General features: G+C 59.9%; 2 protein-coding genes across 2 annotated transcripts in view; one reads left to right on the top strand and one right to left on the bottom strand.

The window, feature by feature from the left end:
* On the top strand, window positions 186-9,089 carry FAAP20 (Fanconi anemia core complex associated protein 20). Its single transcript, XM_021097589.1, is given in 10 exon segments — window positions 186-338; window positions 964-1,084; window positions 1,407-1,719; window positions 1,721-1,773; window positions 1,776-1,984; window positions 2,703-2,858; window positions 4,465-4,841; window positions 5,145-5,280; window positions 5,371-5,687; window positions 7,989-9,089. Coding segments are annotated over 10 exon segments (1,905 nt in total). The 3' UTR covers window positions 8,059-9,089.
* PRKCZ (protein kinase C zeta) overlaps window positions 10,662-18,453 on the bottom strand; it is a gene marked incomplete at its 5' end in the record, with an annotated part of 85,845 nt that continues 78,053 nt past the window's right edge. The window contains 3 exon segments of the mRNA NM_001204374.1: window positions 10,662-11,422; window positions 11,795-11,910; window positions 18,144-18,233. Of these exon segments, the coding sequence (NP_001191303.1) occupies window positions 11,335-11,422; window positions 11,795-11,910; window positions 18,144-18,233 (294 nt within the window). The 3' untranslated portion in view covers window positions 10,662-11,334.

The raw sequence follows: 18,453 nt of genomic DNA, 5'->3' as shown, positions 1-18,453 counted from the left end.
TTGGGCTCAGGCAGGAAGAAGGCCAGTTCAGAGAAGCGGTTCCACAGGGCCGCCAGCCACAGCTCCCGCTGGCCAAGTCCCCTGCAGGCCTCCAAGGGGACACTCAGGGGCTGGGCTGGCCTCTGGCCTGGGGAGGCTCCCGTGGCAGGAGGCTCAGCGCCCAGGGCAACGGGAGTGGGCGGAGCATGCGGGGTCTGGCTGTCCCCGACTCCTGGACAGTGAGGCCCGGGGTCTCGGGCAGAGAGCTGGCCTGGCCCCTTTCGGCCCCCCCGGGCCAGACAACCAACAGCCAGTTATGCCCAGACCAACTGCTGCCCTCAACCTGGCAGCGGAGAAAGGTGACACGGGCCCTTCCGTTGGAGGGGCTGGTGTCCCCGTGGGGTCTCAGGCAGATGACCCGTGTCCTGTGGCTGCCGCTGGCACCTCTGGGCAGCCAAAGACTCAGAGGGCGCGTTAAACACCTCCGGGACTGGCCCCTGGGGGCGGGGTAAGGAGGCAGTTTTCTGCCTGTGCCCGCAAGCCCGTCCCACAAACCCCTACCCTTTACTGCCAGGGAGGTCGAATAGCTGTCTGCTGACCCCTGACCTGGCCTCCGTGTCCACACTGGGACAGGCTAAAGCCTTTGTGCCCTTGTGACGGGAGGAGGAGGGGAGCGGGGGGAGGGGGGGACACGGCTGACGCCAGCAGCTCCTCAGATGGGGACCCCTGCCTCCTGAGGATGGCCCCGCCCGAGGGGACCCCCAGGAAGGGGATCAGAACACTCAGACTCCCTCAGAGCAGGAGGTCGGAAGTCAGGGTGACAGGTGGGCATCTTGGGAAGCTGAGGTTCCGGCCAGGAGATCTGCAGTAAGGAGGTGAGAAGCCTCTAGAGTCCACGGACAGGCTCTCTGGGAGGGGAGGGCGGGGGAGGGCAGAGAGGGAGGGGCCTGCCAGTGTCGCCCATCCCGGTTCTTCCCCGGACAGTGGGAGCTGGGCCACCGTCTCAGCCATGGTGGCAGCAGCGTCCCTGCTCTGGAGGATGGTGACAGGACCCAGGGCAAGAAGCGGGGCCTGAAGATGCCTGGGGGTCTCCCAGCAGCACTTGGTGCCAGGTGACGACCTAGAGAGGCCTGAGTCCCAGGGCCGGCCGGGTCCGTGGCTGCTGCACAAAGGCCCCCCAGGGGGCTTTAAACGTCGGGACCCACTAGCTCCCACTCCGGGTGTCTCTGCCCCGCCCCCCTGCAGCAGGGACGGGTGCGGGTGGGGCGGGGAGCATCCTCCGGCCTCGGGGCTCCAGGTGTCCCTGGGGTTTCGCCGCCTCCCTCCACCCTCCGCCCACACAGCCCTCTCCTTGCAGGGACACAGGCCACACCGGATCAGGGAGCCTGAACCCAGAATGGCTTCATCTTAACATGACTCCAAATAAGCTCACGTTCACAGATTCCCAAGGGACACAAACTTGGGGGGACACTGTTTGGCCACCCAATATCCTCAAAGCTTGGTCTCTGCCTTGCATTGCCACTCATCCTCAGGCTCCCCGTGGCTCCAGGTCCTTGGTGACACAGGCGCCGGCCATGGCCGTGAGGAGGGGCCTCGAGAAGGGGACCGAGGGCACCCTGGCCCTCACCCCGGTGGGCAGCCCGCACCCTGCTCTGCTGCCCAACGGATCGCCCGATGTTTCCTGGGTAACTGTTTCAACCCAGCCTGTCTGCCTGGCACTCTGCACACCCATGAATGCCACTGCCTGGCTCCAGGCGGGCTTGCCTGTTTGGCCCCCACAGGCCAGCAGGTGAGGCCGGCACAGCCCGCTGCATGGCTGCGTCTGAAGGCCGGGGTCCGGAGAGGGGGTGCCCAGCCCTCGAGGCCGTCCTCACGGCTGGCGGGCACTGCCAGTGGGGCAGTTGCACAGAGCATGTGCCCCAACCCACGGTTTCACTTGGAAATTGGAGGCTGTGCGGCCAGTGGGCTGGGCGTGCCTGCAGGCCTTTGCCCACCTGTGCTGTCTTGACGGCACTTGCCCAGTGCCCTGATAGCAGAACCAGCCCCCTCAAAATCAAAGGATGGGGTGGGGAAGCCGATGGGGGTGGGGCTCAGACCCTGAGCCTGCCAGTGGCTCTCGGCCGAGACCACTGACGTGTAGTCGGGCGGGCCTTGGAGTCGAGGCCTCAGTGCCATCAGCGGCAAACTTCGCTCCCAGGAGGGAGGGCTCGAGGATGCCAGGGGCCTGGACACCTGTCACCCTGGGGACTGGAAGGTGTCGGGGAGGGTCAGGCCCCTGAGCAACTGGCTGCGGATGTCCCCCTGAGTCTGGGGCAGGTGCCTTGGACGGGAGGGGTACCCGCTTCCCCAGCCAGGGAGAGCGTGAGGGAGGGGACCTCACAGCTGGGTCTTGCCCGCGGCTGCAGGGTGGGGCCTGACACCCCCGCCCACTGGAGCCCTTTCTGCTTCGCTGCTGCAGGGGCGCCTCCTCCAAAACGCTGAAATCTTCTCTGTAAACACGAATTCGGCTTGTGAAAAATTCGTTTCCTCGTCGCCAGCATCCGTCCCCATCAGAAATTATTTTCCAGTAAAGCCCGCTGCCTGTACTGGAGCAGATGGCTCAGAAAACGGGAGCCTTTCAATCAAGTTCAACTTTTAAACTTCCTCCAGCCCCACCACCCACATGGCGTCTTGCTGGTGATGCCGGGACAGCTGGTACAAGGTGGGTCCCTGTTCATCTCCAGAAGGACCCCGTGCAGGCCCGGCAGGCGGGTGGGCAGCTGTCGGGAGAGCGGCGGCCCAGGGGACCAGGAGCAGGGCTCCTGACAGGCGCCGGCACCTGCCACGGGCTTGGCACAGGGGTCACCCCAGGCCTGTTTTCTGTGGAAGCGCCCCGGGCTGTAGGTCCAGTGGTGATGGGGAGTTAATCCCCAGCAGCTGGATGAAACCAGAGAGGAGAAGCCCCAGGAGACAGCTTTACATGTGGCTCTGCCTCCCCCCACCCCCACCCCCACCAAGCATGGCTCTGAGGCCTGGCACTTAGCACAGGCCTGGCCTGAGTCCTGGCCCCCCCACCCTGGCCCACAGCGGGTGGCTGAGACCAAAAGAGAGTGGGTGCTGAAGGCCAGAGCCAGGCACAGCCCCGCCCAAGAGCCCCTGGGGCCTGCACCTCTGAGGCACAAGCGCTCTCCCGGCCCCTGTCTTGGGTCCACCAGGACCCTCCCTGCTCCCACTTCGCCGCCTGTCTAGGGCCGGGGAAACAGCTGTGTGGTCTGTAGTGGAGGCTGGGATGCTGAAGCCCCCAGGGCTGGGTTCCTGGGGCCCTGTGGGGAGAAGCAGTAGCTTCCTAGCACTGCCCAAGGCCAGGCACACACGCTGGCCATCCGAGGCAGGGTATCACTCCTGGACGTCCCCACGGCTGGTGCTCAGAAGTACGGTGACATTGCCAGGAAGCGCTGAAGCAGCAGAAGCCAAAGCCAGGGCAGGTGGGGCTGTGTCTGGGAACTGCAGACACAAGCCTTTTGGCGTCCTCGGTCTGCTGGCACCCGTGAGCCCTCACACCTGGGAGCCGACAGGTTACCCCCTCCGGGCCCTGAGCCCACCCGTGACAGCAGCTCCCTTTGTTCGTGCACGTGCACCTGGCAGACTCCAGGAACGAGACCCCCAGGGCTCGCTGGCACTGGGAACCGTCCTGGCTAGGATTTGGCAGCCCCAGGGGACACGACTGGTCTCCTGGGTGGTCTCGACGTGGGGACATGTGCCCCAGATGGGGCACCCCGACACGGGGTTGGAGAAGGGGCTGTGCCTTGAGGAGGGCGGCATTGTGGGAGCCCCTGCAGGAGGGGGCGCAGAGCAGAGCCCCAAAGCTGTGGGGTTGGGGGAGCCGGGAGTCCCCGTGGCATCTGCTTGCGGTCTGGAGAGGAGCTGCCTGCCCTTCCGTCCCCTCGCATCCCAACCCCGTGATCGCGGGGCGCAGGCCACCAGCTCGGCACCAGCGGGAACACTGAGGGTGCCTGGGCGTCTGCTGCCACCAAGCGGCGCGTTGCAAGGTGGCTCGGTGAGAGTGCTGGCGGGCACCAGGAAGCCCCCTCCAGGCCCCGCCCGCTGCCGAGGACCCCAGCCCGGACTTGGTCCTTGCACTCTATTTCTTAATTAAGGAAACTCAGCTCCTGCTCTTGTAAGGAAACGACCTGGTCTGAGCTGCAAACGGAGGCTCAGAGCTGCCATGTGCAGGAAGGCGGCAGCACCAGGACACGCCTGGAAGCCGGCGGTGGGGACGCCGGGCCCCAGCTGTCTTCCTGCCCGGTTTCTCCTCCTCGGAGGCCTCTGCAGACCTAGGCCTGAGGGGTGACGGGGGGAGTGCCCGGCTCAGCTGGAAAACGGCTCCCCCAAGGCCAGGCCGCCTCCCCACCTCAGTGCCACCTCCGCGGTGGAGGGACGAAGCCTGGCCTCCGTCACCCCAAAGTTTGCGGTCGGGACACGTTCTGATACTGTCACAAAGGGTAGGGCATCGCATGGCCTGAGGAGCAGATCGTGGGGGCCCCCCGCGGACGCCCTCAGCGCCCAGGCGGGCAGGGGTCCGAAGCAGGCGGGGTAGGAGCCACGGCGCAGGGCGCACGTCGGGAGTGGGGAGGGGCCCGGTGCTTCCTGGGCGGGGTCGCGTGCGGGCGGGGGGTGGGGAGGCGGTGGGGAAGTTCCGGGCGGGGTGCGTCGGGGCCTCGGGGCGGGGCCTGTGCCGGGGGCCGGACCTGCCGGGGGCGGGGCCTGCCGGGGGTGCGGTCGCGCGCTCACTTCCGCAAGGCGCGCGGGCTGCGGGCGCATATGGAGGCGGCGCGGAGGACGAGGCTGAGCCTGAGCCGCCGGAGGCCGCCCTCGAGGGTCGGGTGAGGCTGGGGAGGCTGGAGGCTGGGGCGGCGGGACCGGGGAGCGACCTGGGTGGGGCCTCGTGTTCCCCGGCAGAGCAGTGGCCGGGTGTCGAGCCCCCCCACGTGCTTCCTGGGACCCGCCTCGGTCCCGCCCGCCCTGCTCTTCCCTACCGATCCCTCCCGCGGGTGCATCCCCAACCCGGGCCAAGCCGCTCTGTCCGCGTTCCTCCCCCGCTGAGCGCGCCCTCCAGGGCCGCCCCCAGCCCCGCTCCCGGGTCCTCTGGGTTCCCTCGCCGAGTTCTCCGCCTCTCGCCGCCCCAGGCCCCGCAGCGACCCCCCCGGGTCTCCCCCGGACGGCGGCGAGTGTGCGCGGCTGTGGGCTGAGCTGCTGCGCGTGGCGAGCGCGGATCTGAGCGTGGACGGCGAGCTGCCGCCGCTGCCTGCGTTTCCCGGCCAGGTGCGTGTGCGGTGACCCCCGCGTGGCCCCGGGTCTCCGGCTGGGGAGGGGCGGCCGCGGCCGGCGCGGTCCGACGACCCGGTCTTGCAGGAGCCGAGGCGCAGCCCCGAGCGCGCGCCCATGGAAAGCTTCACCGTGGGAACGGAGACCTTCTCCTGGACGCCCTTCCCGCCGCCCCCAGCGCGAGGCAGGGACCCAGGCCGCTCGTACCGGGTGTTCCGCGGGGCCGGGGGGCGCCCTGGGTCCCCCGCGCGGTCCCCCCGACGACCCCTCGTGCCCGAGCCCCTCAGGACCCCCAGGGCCGAGGAGCAGCTGCCGGACGAGCTGCCCTCCGAGGGGAAGAGGTCCGTGGAGGGGCCGTCCAGCCTGCAGAGCTGTCCCATGTGCCAGGCTGACTTCACCCGCGGGTGAGTGGCCGTCCTGGGCCTCCCCTCCCCTCTGCTGCCCCGTTTGGAAGCCACGGCCAGTTTTGGAAGGCCGGGGTCCCCCAGCTCCAGTTTGGCATTTCAAACAAAGTGCAGAGACCTTGCAGATCAGTGGGAGGTCACAGGACTCAGGGGCGGAGGCCCACCTGCTGGTCCCCTGACAACCCCTGGGCCAGCAGCGCAGGAAGGCAGGGAGGCCCCTAATTGGCTCTGCCTGGGTCCACCTGACATCTGGGAACTTGGTGGCAATGGTGTCCCCTGGCTGCAGCTGCGTTCAGGGCCCAGCCAGGCCAGAGGGTGGGTTACTGAGTGGTTCTGTTATACGCCCACGGCACCTTCCTGGGGTGGGGTGTCTCAGTGTCCAGAGATGCTTTTTTCTTTTTAAAAACCCGGCATAGGACGTTCCCGTCGTGGCGCAGTGGTTAACGAATCCGACTAGGAACCATGAGGTTGTGGGTTCGGTCCCTGCCCTTGCTCAGTGGGTTAACGATCCAGCGTTGCCCTGAGCTGTGGTATAGGTCGCAGACGCGGCTCGGATCCCGCGTTGCTGTGGCTCTGGCATAGGCCAATGGCTACAGCTCCGATTTAACCCCTAGCCTGAGAACCTCCATGTGCCGCGGGAGCGGCCCAAAGAAATAGCAAAAAGACGAAAACAACAACAACAAAAAAAACTCGGCATATATTTTTATACCTTTTGAAAGTAAGGGTGACATGGGAGTTCCCACGGTGGCGCGGCAGAATCGAATTCAACGAGTATCCATGAGGATGTGGGTTCAGTCCCTGGCCTTGCTCAGTGGGTTGGGGAGGGGACATTGCCATGAGCTGTGGTGTAGGTCGAAGATGTGGCTTGGATCCCACATTGCTGTGGCTGTGGTGTAGACCGGCAGTTGTAGCTTTGATTGGACCCCTCACCTGAGAACTTCCACATGCTGCGGTTGCAGCCCTAAAAAACAAACAAACAAACAAGTTAAGTTCCAACTGTCCAGCATCTGGGCCACGTGTCCCATAGCTGAAGACACAGCTATAGGATTACAGGGGTGAGGATGGCAGCAAGAAGCTCGGTCACGTGAAGCAGGTGGATGGCAGGTTTCGTCTGTATCCCGTGGCCTGGAGACTGTTGAGTTACACCCCTCGTCTTCCAGAAGCAAAACCAGCCCTGGAGGGTGAAGGGAGTGGCCTCTAGAACTAGCTGCTGATGACAGACAAAAAGTCATCAAACCAGGTATCAAAACATGTAGCACAAAACCACGCAGGAGAGAAGAAACCGGCTGGAGTCAAACATCCAGGCTCCTCCAGGGGTGACGTCTCCCTGCACCCAGCCCTTGGGAGTCTGGTGTGGTGGGTGAGGCGGAAGGGCACCCCTTCCACACAGCCCCCTGACGGCTCAGGGTGGGGGCAAGGGGAGCAGCAGGCTGTGGGCGTGGGCGAAGCACCGCCTCCCCCGGCCCGCACGCAGGGTCAGGCTTGGCCGGAGGGGCAAGATGCCTGCACAGCTAGTAGCACCGAGAATTTGCAAACCATTTCCAGACGCAGCATCTCACCGCACACGCCTCTCGCCTGCACCGGTGCTTCGGCTGGTTGTGGGCTGCAAACACCAGCCCCCTGGCCCTCCCCAGGAAGCGGCGAATGCTCTTTAAAACTCCAAGTCCTCTTGATTCACAGCCTCAGAAGAAACCCGGGGATGGAGATACTGCTGGGAGTGCTGAGGGTCGTTGGTTTTCTTGGCAGAGGAAGCCCTTAGGCTTCCTGATGCTGTCAGGGCGCCCCAGCCCCTCCTCCCCCTCGTAGGGGCGGCTTCGTTCTTGGGCCGCCTGCTTTCCTCCGTGGCCTGGAAGAGCCCCCTGGGGATGGGGGTTCCAGCCGGACGCCTAGGATCTCAGTAGTCAGTGCGGGGGGGGGGGGGGGGGGGGCTGGATCTCCATGTGTCTGGAATGCTTCTAGCAGCTTCTTCCCTTTGATTAAAAAGGAGGGCGTGTGCCCTTGTCAGGCCACGGCCTAAGACTGCAGGTGACAGGGAGACACTGTTGAGGGACCAGGTCTGGGGCGGGGGGGCAGGGAGACACACAGAGCCACGGGAGGGTCCCAGTTAGGGCTGGATGCAGAAACAGGACTGTCCCTAGAAAACTGTGCTTCCAATGATTCTGGGGGATGCTTTTGAGCAGAGATGGAGGCCGGGGCCCCTGGGCCCAGGGAGCAGGATCTGGAAAGGCCTTTTCTGGTTTGGTGGCTCCTCCCCGCGGTTTCTCTGAGAGCGTGGCCAGCGTGTCCCTCTCTCCTCCGCAGGCTGGCCCCACTGGACATCGACGGCCACCTGGCCCGGTGCCTGGCGGAGAACGCGGGAGACGGGTGGTAGCGGCACCCCAGCTGCTAGGCCTCCGCTCCGCGTGCTGAAGTCCTGCTGCAAAAGCGTGTCGGTGCGGGAGCCACGTCTTTTCTCTGGGTCCAGAGCGAAACAGCGGGTCCTTTTTTCTCTTTGGCTGATGCTGCGCAGGGCGCTGGCTGAGGTGGACAGGCCACTCGGCAGACGACCAGCCCCAGGCAGGCGGCAGGGATCCTGTCCCGAGCAGTGTGGGTATCTGTGCCGGAGCTGGCGCAAGGGCACACGTCCTGCTGGCTGCATGGGCTCAGCTCACATCTCATGACCGTGTTCTGATCCCCTGGGTGAATCTGTTCCTTTTGCAGCCGCAGGTGCCTGTCAGTGCCTGCAGCAGCTTCCCCGTGAGTTGGGACCTTAAGGGTGGGACCTGGCCAGCCGGTGACACCTCCTGCTTGGCCGTGTTTTGTGCAGACTCTGTGCGGCTGGGAAATGGGGCCAGAGCGGGTGGAGGTGGTTTTCCTTCGCGGGCTGTCAGCCCACGGGTTCTGGAAGTGCCTTGTCTCCACCTCCGCCACGTGGCCGCGGCCCTGGCAGCAGGACGGGCAGGAAGGGAAGGCCAGGCTTCTTCCAGAAGCTGTATTTTCCTTTCAAAGACACCTTCTGAGGGGCCGCGAGAAGACATGGGGGAAGCGGAAGGGCAGTTACTCAGCCAGAGACGTGGCCTAAAGAGGCTGCCTGCTGTGTGAGTCCCAGTGCAGGACGTTCTAGAAAAGGCAAAACTGCGGAGATGCTACCAAGCTCAGTCGCTGCCAGGGCTTAGGGAGGAGTGGGCGGTCTGCAGGCAGAGCGCAGGGTTTGGGGGCAGTGAAAATACCCTGGGTTACAGGGGTGTTTCCACGACACGCGTGTCAAACATGGGTCCAAACCACAGACCCTGTGACCCAGATGTCAGTGCCCCTTCTGCGGGCTGGGGACGAGGACAGGGGCCCCGAGGACTCTGTACCCTCCCCTCACTTTTGCTGTGAACCTAAAACTGCTCTAAAGAATAAAATCTTTCTTAAAAAACAGCTTCAGGAGTTCCCGTCGTGGCACAGTGGTTAACGAATCCGACTAGGAACCATGAGATTGTGGGTTCGGTCCCTGCCCTTGCTCAGTGGGTTAACGATCCGGTGTTGCCCTGAGCTGTGGTGTAGGTTGCAGACGCGGCTCGGATCCCATGTTGCTGTGGCTCTGGCGTAGGCCGGTGGCTACAGCTCGGATTCGACCCCTCGCCTGGGAACCTCCATATGCCGCAGGAGCGGCCCAAGAAATAGCTAAAAAGACAAAAAAAAAAAAAAAAACAGCTTCAAAACCCTTTGCTTCCTGGAGACACAACTTTTCATGGAAATAACAGTGAGTCTGTTGCCGAGGTCTTCAGGGCCATGCGTGACATGAGTGGCCGTGGCCTTGGTGGGAATTTCCACCTCGCTGCTGGTCACGGTACAAGACTATAAAACCGCGGGGAGTGTCCCTGCCTTGCGGTGCTGCTGTCACCACTTTGCAGGAACTGCAGAAAGGACACCTTTGTGGAGACGGAGCCGCTCGAAAACACGAGGATTTGTGTCCAGGCCCCACCCCGACACCTCCTTCATCTTTAACTTATAAAAACAAGGGACAGCACAGTCTCCTCCTCGGGAGCACAGGTTACGCATGCGTTTTGCACACGAGCAACCACAGTGGGAACCGGGAAGCTACTTGGTGACACCTTGACACTGAAAGAAATGCCTTCGATCAGAACAAACTCAGAGCCCCCCGCTGGGAGAAAGGGGAGCTCCCGAGGCCATTTGTGGCCCCTTCCTGGGCGCAGCAGGATCTCTGCCCACTGCAGGCGATGTCAGCAGGTCCCACGCTCACTGGTCTTAAGTGACCGTGTAGCCCTCATGGCGGGTCTGTGACCGGATGGCCTCACCAGGCTGCACACCTGCGAGGCCCACGGCGGCTCTGGCTCTGCTCCCTGGTCCATGTGTCAGTCTCTGCAGGCAGGTCCTCTGGGTCCCCACTGGGGGATGGTTGCCACACATCTCCACGCTCCACAGATGCTGCTCTGCAGCTGGGACCCCACTCAGGGCCGGAGGGTCCAGTGACCTTGGGTGGCCAGGGGCCCAGGGTCTAGGGGCCCTGACCCCAAGGAGACCGAGGGAGAGCCCAGGCAGCAGAGGGTCACAGCCGGGCAGCAGTTTCTCTCTTGTCACTTTTCTCACCATGATCTGCCCGGAGCCGCCAGCCGCACGGGGGCCACGTGGTGCAGGGAGATGGACCGGCAGGTGGGGGGAGCCCTGCTCACACTCTGTCCATCCCCGCACCACATGCGATGGCCCAGGGACTTAAAAAACCCACATGATTTAGCTCTTTCTAGAAAATCTTGGGTTGGGCTTTTCCCCTAAGAAAGAGGGTGACTGGGTGCTCTTTGCAGGTGATCAGAGTGAGAGGTGAGCTGGGCCAGGAGGGTGCAGCCCGTGGGCGTATTCTGACTGTTTAACTGTAAGGCTAGGGCCCTTCATACATACATCTTTCTAAAATTTCTAATTCTGAGCATTGTTCCTCATAAAAATATTTTCCAAAAATCTGATACATAACACAAGACATCAGGTAGGCACTGCTTAGTGTTTTCAGAAATATATTTTGTGCAGATTTAGTTTCCAATTTTCTTTTTTTCTCTTTTGGTCTCCGGGGCTTTGGCGAGCAGTGTTTTAGAGCCTCCAGACTCCAAGTTTCCTCCTGAGTCTAAGGCTCTGGTGGGGACCAGCAGTGCCCACGTGGGTGAGCTGGGCGTTAGACCACAGCGGCTCCTGCCAGGATCGGCGGGAAAACATGTGTTCAGTGTTAACAACAGGAACTTACCGGCATTTAGAAAATGTTCTGGATGTGTAAAAACTCTTCGCGGCAGCGCGTCCCTGCAGGCACTTCGCTCCCGTCCCCAGCCCACACCGCTGGGCCGGTGCCACCCGCGGAAAAAAGGCATCAAAGGGAAGCCTCGTCAGCATCGGGACACTTTATTCCTCAGGACATTACAGGCTACCTCTCCCGGCGGAGCAGGTCCGTTCTGGTTCTGCGGAAAGTGTGCACCTTCGAAATCGGGGGACAGTTTCTCCCTGGACACGGTCACCGCGGGGTCTCCGCGGCGCAGGCACGAGAAGCAAATTCCTCCAGCGCGCGGCGGCCGCGCAGCCGGACGAGAGGGCGACCGGCTCGGGCCCAGCCTGGCATGCATGCGCTGTGGTCACGGGCAGAGTCAGGGGCGCCGGCGGCGGTGCCCCGGGGCCCAGGGCCGCCTCACACGGACTCCTCAGTGGACAGCAGCAGCGGGTTGATGTACTCAAACCCTTCGAACTCTGACTGGTCGATCCTCTTGATGACGTCCCTGCAGGCGCGGAGAGCGCAGGCGCGCTGGGACCCTGCGCCCCGGGGGGAGGGGCCCACCTCCGGCCCCCACACGAGACTCCGCCTCCCGGCAGCTCAGGATCCGCAGCCCCGCCCCAGACCCCATGGGAGGCTCCGCCCCCGCCCCCGCAGCTCATCCCCACCCCCGCCTTCATGGGAGGCTCCGCCCCCGCCCCGCCCCGCAGCTCAGGACCCCATCCCCAACTCCTCCCCCCCAACCCCGCGAGAGACTCCACCCCCACAGCTCAGGATCCCCCCCCCCCAGATCCCGCAGGAGCCCCGCCGACGCCGTGCCCTCTGCGGCTCAGGGTCGGTCCCCGCGGCTCCGGACCACCCCCCGGGCGGGTCTTACTCGTCATCCGGGGTCAGCTGCACCGGCTCGCTGGTGAACTGCGTGTCGAAGTTGTCCAGGCCGTAGTCGTCGGTGATCTGCGGCTGGAAGGGCGGGAGGGCCTGCTTCTTCCCCAGCTGGAAGGACAGCGGCCAGTCAGACCAGCGGCGCCCAGCTCTATTTTGGGCACAATACCCTTTTTCTCATGGCTTTTGACAGCGACTCTGAGGCATAATGAAGTTCCTGGCCCAGAAGTTGAATCAGAGCTGCCCCTGAGGCCAGCACCACAGGCACCGCACCACCAGATCCAAGCCGCATCGCGACCTGTAGCAACGCCAGATCCTTCACCTGCTGAGGAAGCCAGAACCCACATCCCACAGACGGACACTGTCTGCTTCTTAACCCCCTGAGCCACTGCAGGAACTCCACATAGGCCTCATGTTTGATGCCAATTGTTTTTTCTTAAAGTCAAAGAGAAATTTTTCTCAAGTCAGAAAAAGCCTCCTTGTGCTGAAAGGTGCCGGCAGCAGGCCCCACGGTCCCTGGATGGGGCCGTGGCAGGAAGCCCTGGTCATCAGGGCCTGTGCCCCCAGCAGCCTCTCCACTTAAACCATAGGAGGTGGGAGTGTTTTCCTTTCTTAATCTTGGAACCCTCAGAAAGGAGCCGGGATGAGGCAGGGATGTCCCTCTGCCCACCCTGGTGCTTCAGGAGGGACCCTTCCTCCCGGCCAAGCCATCAGCAGTCATTTCTGCCCACACGTTTCTCTTCCCAAAGGAATGCAAACCCCCAAAACGCTCTGTCCGCAGGAGACGGGGCTTCTCAGGATCTAGACTCTGGCTGCCCAGCAGCCACTCAGGAGGCTGAGATGCGGTGCTGCCTTGCAGAGGGCGGGGTGGCTGCTGGGGCAGAGCCGCTCAGTGCCATGCCGCCCACAAGGAAGCACCACACCCTCTCTCCCGACCCCACCTGGCATGTGCTGTGCTCCCAAGAACTCAGATAGAGCCATAAGTGACAGACATGGTCCATGCCTTGTGCGGCCGTCCTGTCAGATCTGTTCCCACCAACAGCAGCCACTGTGAGGCTGGGAGCAAGACAAAACACCAGAGCCAGCTCCCCGGACCCCCAGACCCCTCAGCTCTCAGGGCTCGGAGCAGCTCGATGCAGGAGACGCGACCCAGGCCTCTTGGGGCTGGCTGCCGCCTTCCCCCGGAAGGTCTGAGTGAGCTCAGAGCCTGGAACCCAAGTGGGACCTCCCTGTGTCTCCATCCAAGACAGAACTGTCCCAGATCCAACAACACATAAAAAAGATCACACACCACAGCCAAGTGGGATTCATCCCAAGTTCACAAGGATGGTTCAACACACGCAAGTCAATCAACGTCATGCACCACATTAACAAAAGGCAAAAACCACATGCTCATCTCAATAGATGCAGAAAATGCATCTGACAAAATCCAACATCCATTCGTGATTAAATACCGTTACCAAAGTGGGTATAAAGGGAACATGACATAATAAAAGCCACGTATCACAAACCGACAGCCAAGACAACACTCAATGGAGAAAGGCTGAGCAGCTCCTTCCCGCTCAAACCTGGAACAAGACAAGGATACCCACTCTCATCACTTTTACTCAACATGGTACTGGAAGGCCCAGCCACAGCAATCAGACAAGAAAAAGAAAGCTATCCACATGGGAAGAGAAGACGTAAAATCGTCACTGTATGCAGACGACATGATGTAGAAAACTCCAAGACTCCACATAAAACTACTCAAACTCAGGAGTTCCCACTGTGGCTCAGCAGTAACAAACCCGACTAGTCTCCATGAAGACATGGGTACAATCCCTGGCCTCACTCAGTGGGTGAAGGATCTGGCTTTGCTGTGAGCTGCAGTGTAGGTCACGGATGTGGCTTGGATCCCAAGTTGCCGTGGCTGTGGTGTAGGCTGGCAGCTACGGCTCCCAATTGACCCCTAGCCTGGGAACTTCCACACGCCATGAGTACCACCCTAAAAAGACAAACAAAAAACCGCAAGCTACTCAAATGGATCAACGAACTCAGCAAACTAGCAGGATCCAAGATTAACGTTCAGGAATCAGCTGAATTTCTATATACTAACAATGAGATATTAGAAAAGGAATATAAAAAGAACAATACCTTTTAAAATAGCACCCCAAAATATTAAGTACCTAGGAATATACCGGATCAAGGAGGCGAAAGACGTACACACTGTGAACTATAAAACGTTAGTCAAGGACATTAAAGAGGGTTCAAGGAAACGGAAAGCTATCCTGTGCTTCTGGACTGGAAGAATTAATATCGTGAAAATGACCATGCTTCTCAAAGCAATCTACAGACTTATTGTGATCCTACCAACTTAGCCAGGACATTTGTTTCTTTTTTTGCTTTTTAGGGCTGGACCCTTGCATATGGAGGTTCCCAGGCTAGGGTCGAATGAGAGCTGCAGCTGCCAGCCTACACCACAGCTCACAGCAACACTGCATCCTTAACCCACTGAGTGAGGCCGGGGATCGAACCTGCATCCTCATGGATGGTAGTCAGATACATTTCTGCTGCGCCACAACGGGAACTCCCACCCAGGACATTTTTCACAGAACTAGAACAAATAATCCAAAAAGTTATATGGACCCATGAAAGACCCAGAACTGCCAAAGCAATCCTGAGGAAAAAAATAAAGCAGGAGGCATCACTCTCCCAGACTTCAGACAAAATTACAAAGCTATAGTAATCAAGACAGTGTGGTACTAGTACAAAAACAGACACACAGACCAACGGAGCAGAAGAGAGGGCCCAGAAATAAACCCAGACACCTACAGTCAATTGATCTCGGACAAAGGAGGCAAGACCATGAGACGGTAAAAAGACAGTCTCTTCGGCAAGCGGTGCTTGGGAAACGGGACAGCTGCGTGTAAATGAGTGAAACTAGAACACACCCTCACACCACGCACAGAACAGACACAAAACACCACCTCCAAATGGCTTAAAGACAAACATGAGACAAGACGCCATAAAAGGCCTGGAAGAGAACACAGGCCAAACTCGGTCTGATGTCAACGGTACTAATCGTTTCTCCCGTTGGTCTCCCAGGCAACAGAAATAAAACCAGAAATAAACAAACAGGGAGTTCCTGCTGCAGCACAATGGGACTGGCAGCATCTTGGGAGCACTCGGAAGCAGGTTCGATTCCCTGCCTGGCTAAGGATCTGGCATTGCCACAGCTGCGGCTTCTGTTGCAACTGCAGCTCGGATCTGATCCTGGACCAGGAACGCCGTAAGGGGGGGCCGAAAAAGGAAAAAGAAAACGACCTTAATCAAACTCGTAAGCTTTTGCACAGACAAGGAAACTGGGGGCGGGGGGGGGGTTAAACAATGAAAAGACAGCCTACGGACTGGGAGAAAATAGTTGCAAACAATGCGACTGACAAGGGCTTAGTCCCCAAAATATACAAACAACCTGTACATCTCAACAGCAACAAAACAGATGACCCAATGGAAAAATGGGCAGAAGACCTAAACAGACATTTCTCCAAAGAGGACATACGGATGGCCAACAGGCACGTGAAAAAAGCCTCAATATTGCTAATCACTAGAGAAATGCAAATAAAACCACAATGAGGTGCCACCTCACACTAGTCAAGTGGCCATCACTAACATGTCTACGAATAATACATGCTTCCCTCTTGGTGGGAACATGAACTGGTACAACCAGTATAGAAGACTGCTATGGAGGTTCCTCAGAAAACTAAATATAAAACTACCATACGATCCTGGAGTTCCCTTCATGGATCAGTGGTTAACGAACCTGACTACGATCCATGAGGTTGCGGGTTTGATTCCTGGCCTCGCTCAGGGGGTTAAGGATCTGGTGTTGCTGTGAGCTGTGGTGTAGATCAAAGACATGGCTTGGATCCCGTGTGGCTGTGGCTATGGTGTAGGCCGGCAGCTGTAGCTATGATTCAACCCCTAGCCTGGGAACCTCCATATGCTGCGGGTGTGGCCCTAAAAAGCAAAAAATAAATAAATAAAAAAATTTAAAAAACCGCAAAGTACCACGTGATCCAGCAATCCCACTCCTGGGCATATATCTGGACAAAACTACAATTCAAAAAAATATATACACACGCCTGTATGTTTACAGCCACACTATTCACAGCAGTCAAGACCTGGCAACAACCTAACTGTCCATCGACAGATGAATGAATGAAGAAGCCATGGTACATATACACAATGGAATGCTACTCAGCCATCAAAAGAACAAAATCATGCCATTTGCAGCAACATGGATGCATTAGAGAATCTCACCCTAAGTGATGTGAGTCAGAGAAAGACAAAGACCACACAGAATCATTTACATGTGGAATCTAAAACACGGCACACGTGAACCTAGGCACAAAATAGAAATACAGACACAGAGAACAGACTTGGGGTTACCCAGGGGGAGGGGCGAGGGGGTGGGAGGAACGGGGAGTTTGGGGTTAGCAGATGGAAACTATCGCATTTAGAAGGGTTAGCAGCGAGGCCCTGCTTGCCATACAGCCCATCTCCTGGCATGGACCATGAGGGAAGACAACGGAAGGAAGAGAATGTAGGCGCGGCTGAGTCACTTTGCTGTGCAGCAGAAGATGGCACAACTCCGTAAACCAACTAGACTCTAATTACAAGAAGAAATACCTGTCCCAAGGCCCCGGATGCACGGGGAGCAACAGCCAGGGGCCAAGGCGTGGGGGCCCGGGCTGCCTCCACCCACAGCGGGAGGAGGGACCCCAGCCCCATTTTGTCAAAGTGCTTCTTCCCCTCCCTGCCCCCATGTCCCCCCACGTGCCCCCACCCCCGACACTGTGCCCTGGCCCCGTGTGCTCCTCACAAAAGCTCGCGCTTCCAGGCCACTGGGCAGGTCTACATCTGCGAACACCCACGGCGCCCATGGCCAAGAGCACCCGAGCCGCCGCCGACCCCTCGGGACCCACCCGCGTTCCCTCCGCCATTTGGGGTCTGGATGTGGCCTCATTGTAAACCCTGTTTATGACACGAAGAACCACGTAGGAATAAGCCCGCCGTTTCATGCCCAGGCCGTGGATCTGCTCATGGGAAAATGTTTAGAGACAGCTAAGGGGGCAAGGCAGCACCCAGGTCACACCTGAGAACCGGCTTTACTACAAGCGACCAAGTACCAGCTTCAATGGACACAGCACCACAGGCCACCAAGGTCTCTCACTGAGGCCCAAGATCTGTTGGGAGCCCCGCGGCCACAGGCGAGCTTCCTGGGCAGGCCCTTCCCGGCTTAGTGGGGTACACCTGCCTGGCCAGTGCCGGAGCTGAACTGGGCAGAGCCGTCAACCTGCGGGGGCGGGGCTCTGCCTTGGGCTCCCCCAGGTCCGGGGTTGGACCCCTGGGAGTCAGTGTGGACCTTGAGGAGTCCCATGGGCGCCAGGCAGGGGACACCAAGTGTGCCAAGCTGCATAATTAACCATTCGAAAGCAATCAGTATTCCAATTTCTCCTTTGTGCTAGTGGAACAATAAAATTAAATGAAAAAAAAGTCAAGCTGGTCTCTTTAAAAATGCCAATGCGCTGAAAGTTGTTTCTGTGTATTTGCACCTGATCAGATTCTGTTTCAAAATAACCCCGTTGGGCTGGGGACAGGGCGGGGGCTGGGCTGGGGATGGGGGGGTGGGCATGGGGTGGCGGCAGGGGGACAGGAGCACATTCTAGCCCTGTCCCTCAGCGGCCACCAGGTCCTAGGAACCAGGGGGTTGCTGGGCCTGGCTTCCCCCCACCCAGGACCCCCAGACACACACAGGAAAGTCCTGTGGCTGGAAAGCGACAGTAACAGGTGCGGCCAGGTGCCTGGGGGCCTGGAGGGAGGGCTGCGGGAGGGAGGCGCCCAGGGGTCCCAGAGCTTCTGATTCGGTTCCAGCCAGAGCTCAACACTTCCGTAATTAGCTACCTAACTTTGTTTCTCAAGAAAACATATTTTAAAGGTTTTATTTCAGTAACTGCAACGATTTATATATTTTGAAACAAATCAGGTTCCATTTTCCTTAAACGCCAGGAGCCTCGGCCCTAAGACTGGAGGGCCCGCGCGCCGACCGTGGCCCGAGCCAGGGTCCGGGACCGAGCACGGCGGATTTCGGGAAACTGAGCTTGAAACCAGAGCGAACACACTTGTCTGGGCGCTGGTTCTGCACAGGGCCACAGGCCACGCTCGCTCCCCGGGGCCCCTCTCAGGACCTCCCCCCAGGGGCCTGTCACAGCCTCGCCCTCCCTGTTCTGAATGCGGATGAGGATGCCCCCCCCCGCCCCGCGCCCCCAGGCCCTGCCCCCCGCGCGGCCGGGGATGCGCTTTACCAGGTCCCAGTCTATGCTGCGGAAGAAGGCGTGAGACTTGATGTCGGAAAACCCGGTCTGTGGCCGGCAGCCCAGCCTCTCCTTGGGGTCCTGGGGTCAGAGTTCAAGCGGTCAAGTCAGCACCAAGCCAAGCAGCCCCGCCCCCCTGCGACAGCGCGCCCCCCCTCCCCCCACCGCGTGACTTGAAGCGGAAGCTTCATGAAAAGCCTTCCTCCCAACACATGAAGCTTCCTCAGTAAATCCCTCATTGGCGTAACTTCTCATTTATTTTGTCAAGTAGAAATAAGTACCCACAGGCCACTGGAGGAAG

This window comes from Sus scrofa, chromosome 6, assembly GCF_000003025.6.
Source record: "Sus scrofa isolate TJ Tabasco breed Duroc chromosome 6, Sscrofa11.1, whole genome shotgun sequence".
In the NCBI taxonomy this organism is placed as follows: domain Eukaryota; kingdom Metazoa; phylum Chordata; class Mammalia; order Artiodactyla; family Suidae; genus Sus; species Sus scrofa.
The sequence above is the reverse complement of the archived record's forward strand: the minus strand, read 5'-3'. Positions and strand labels throughout refer to the sequence as shown.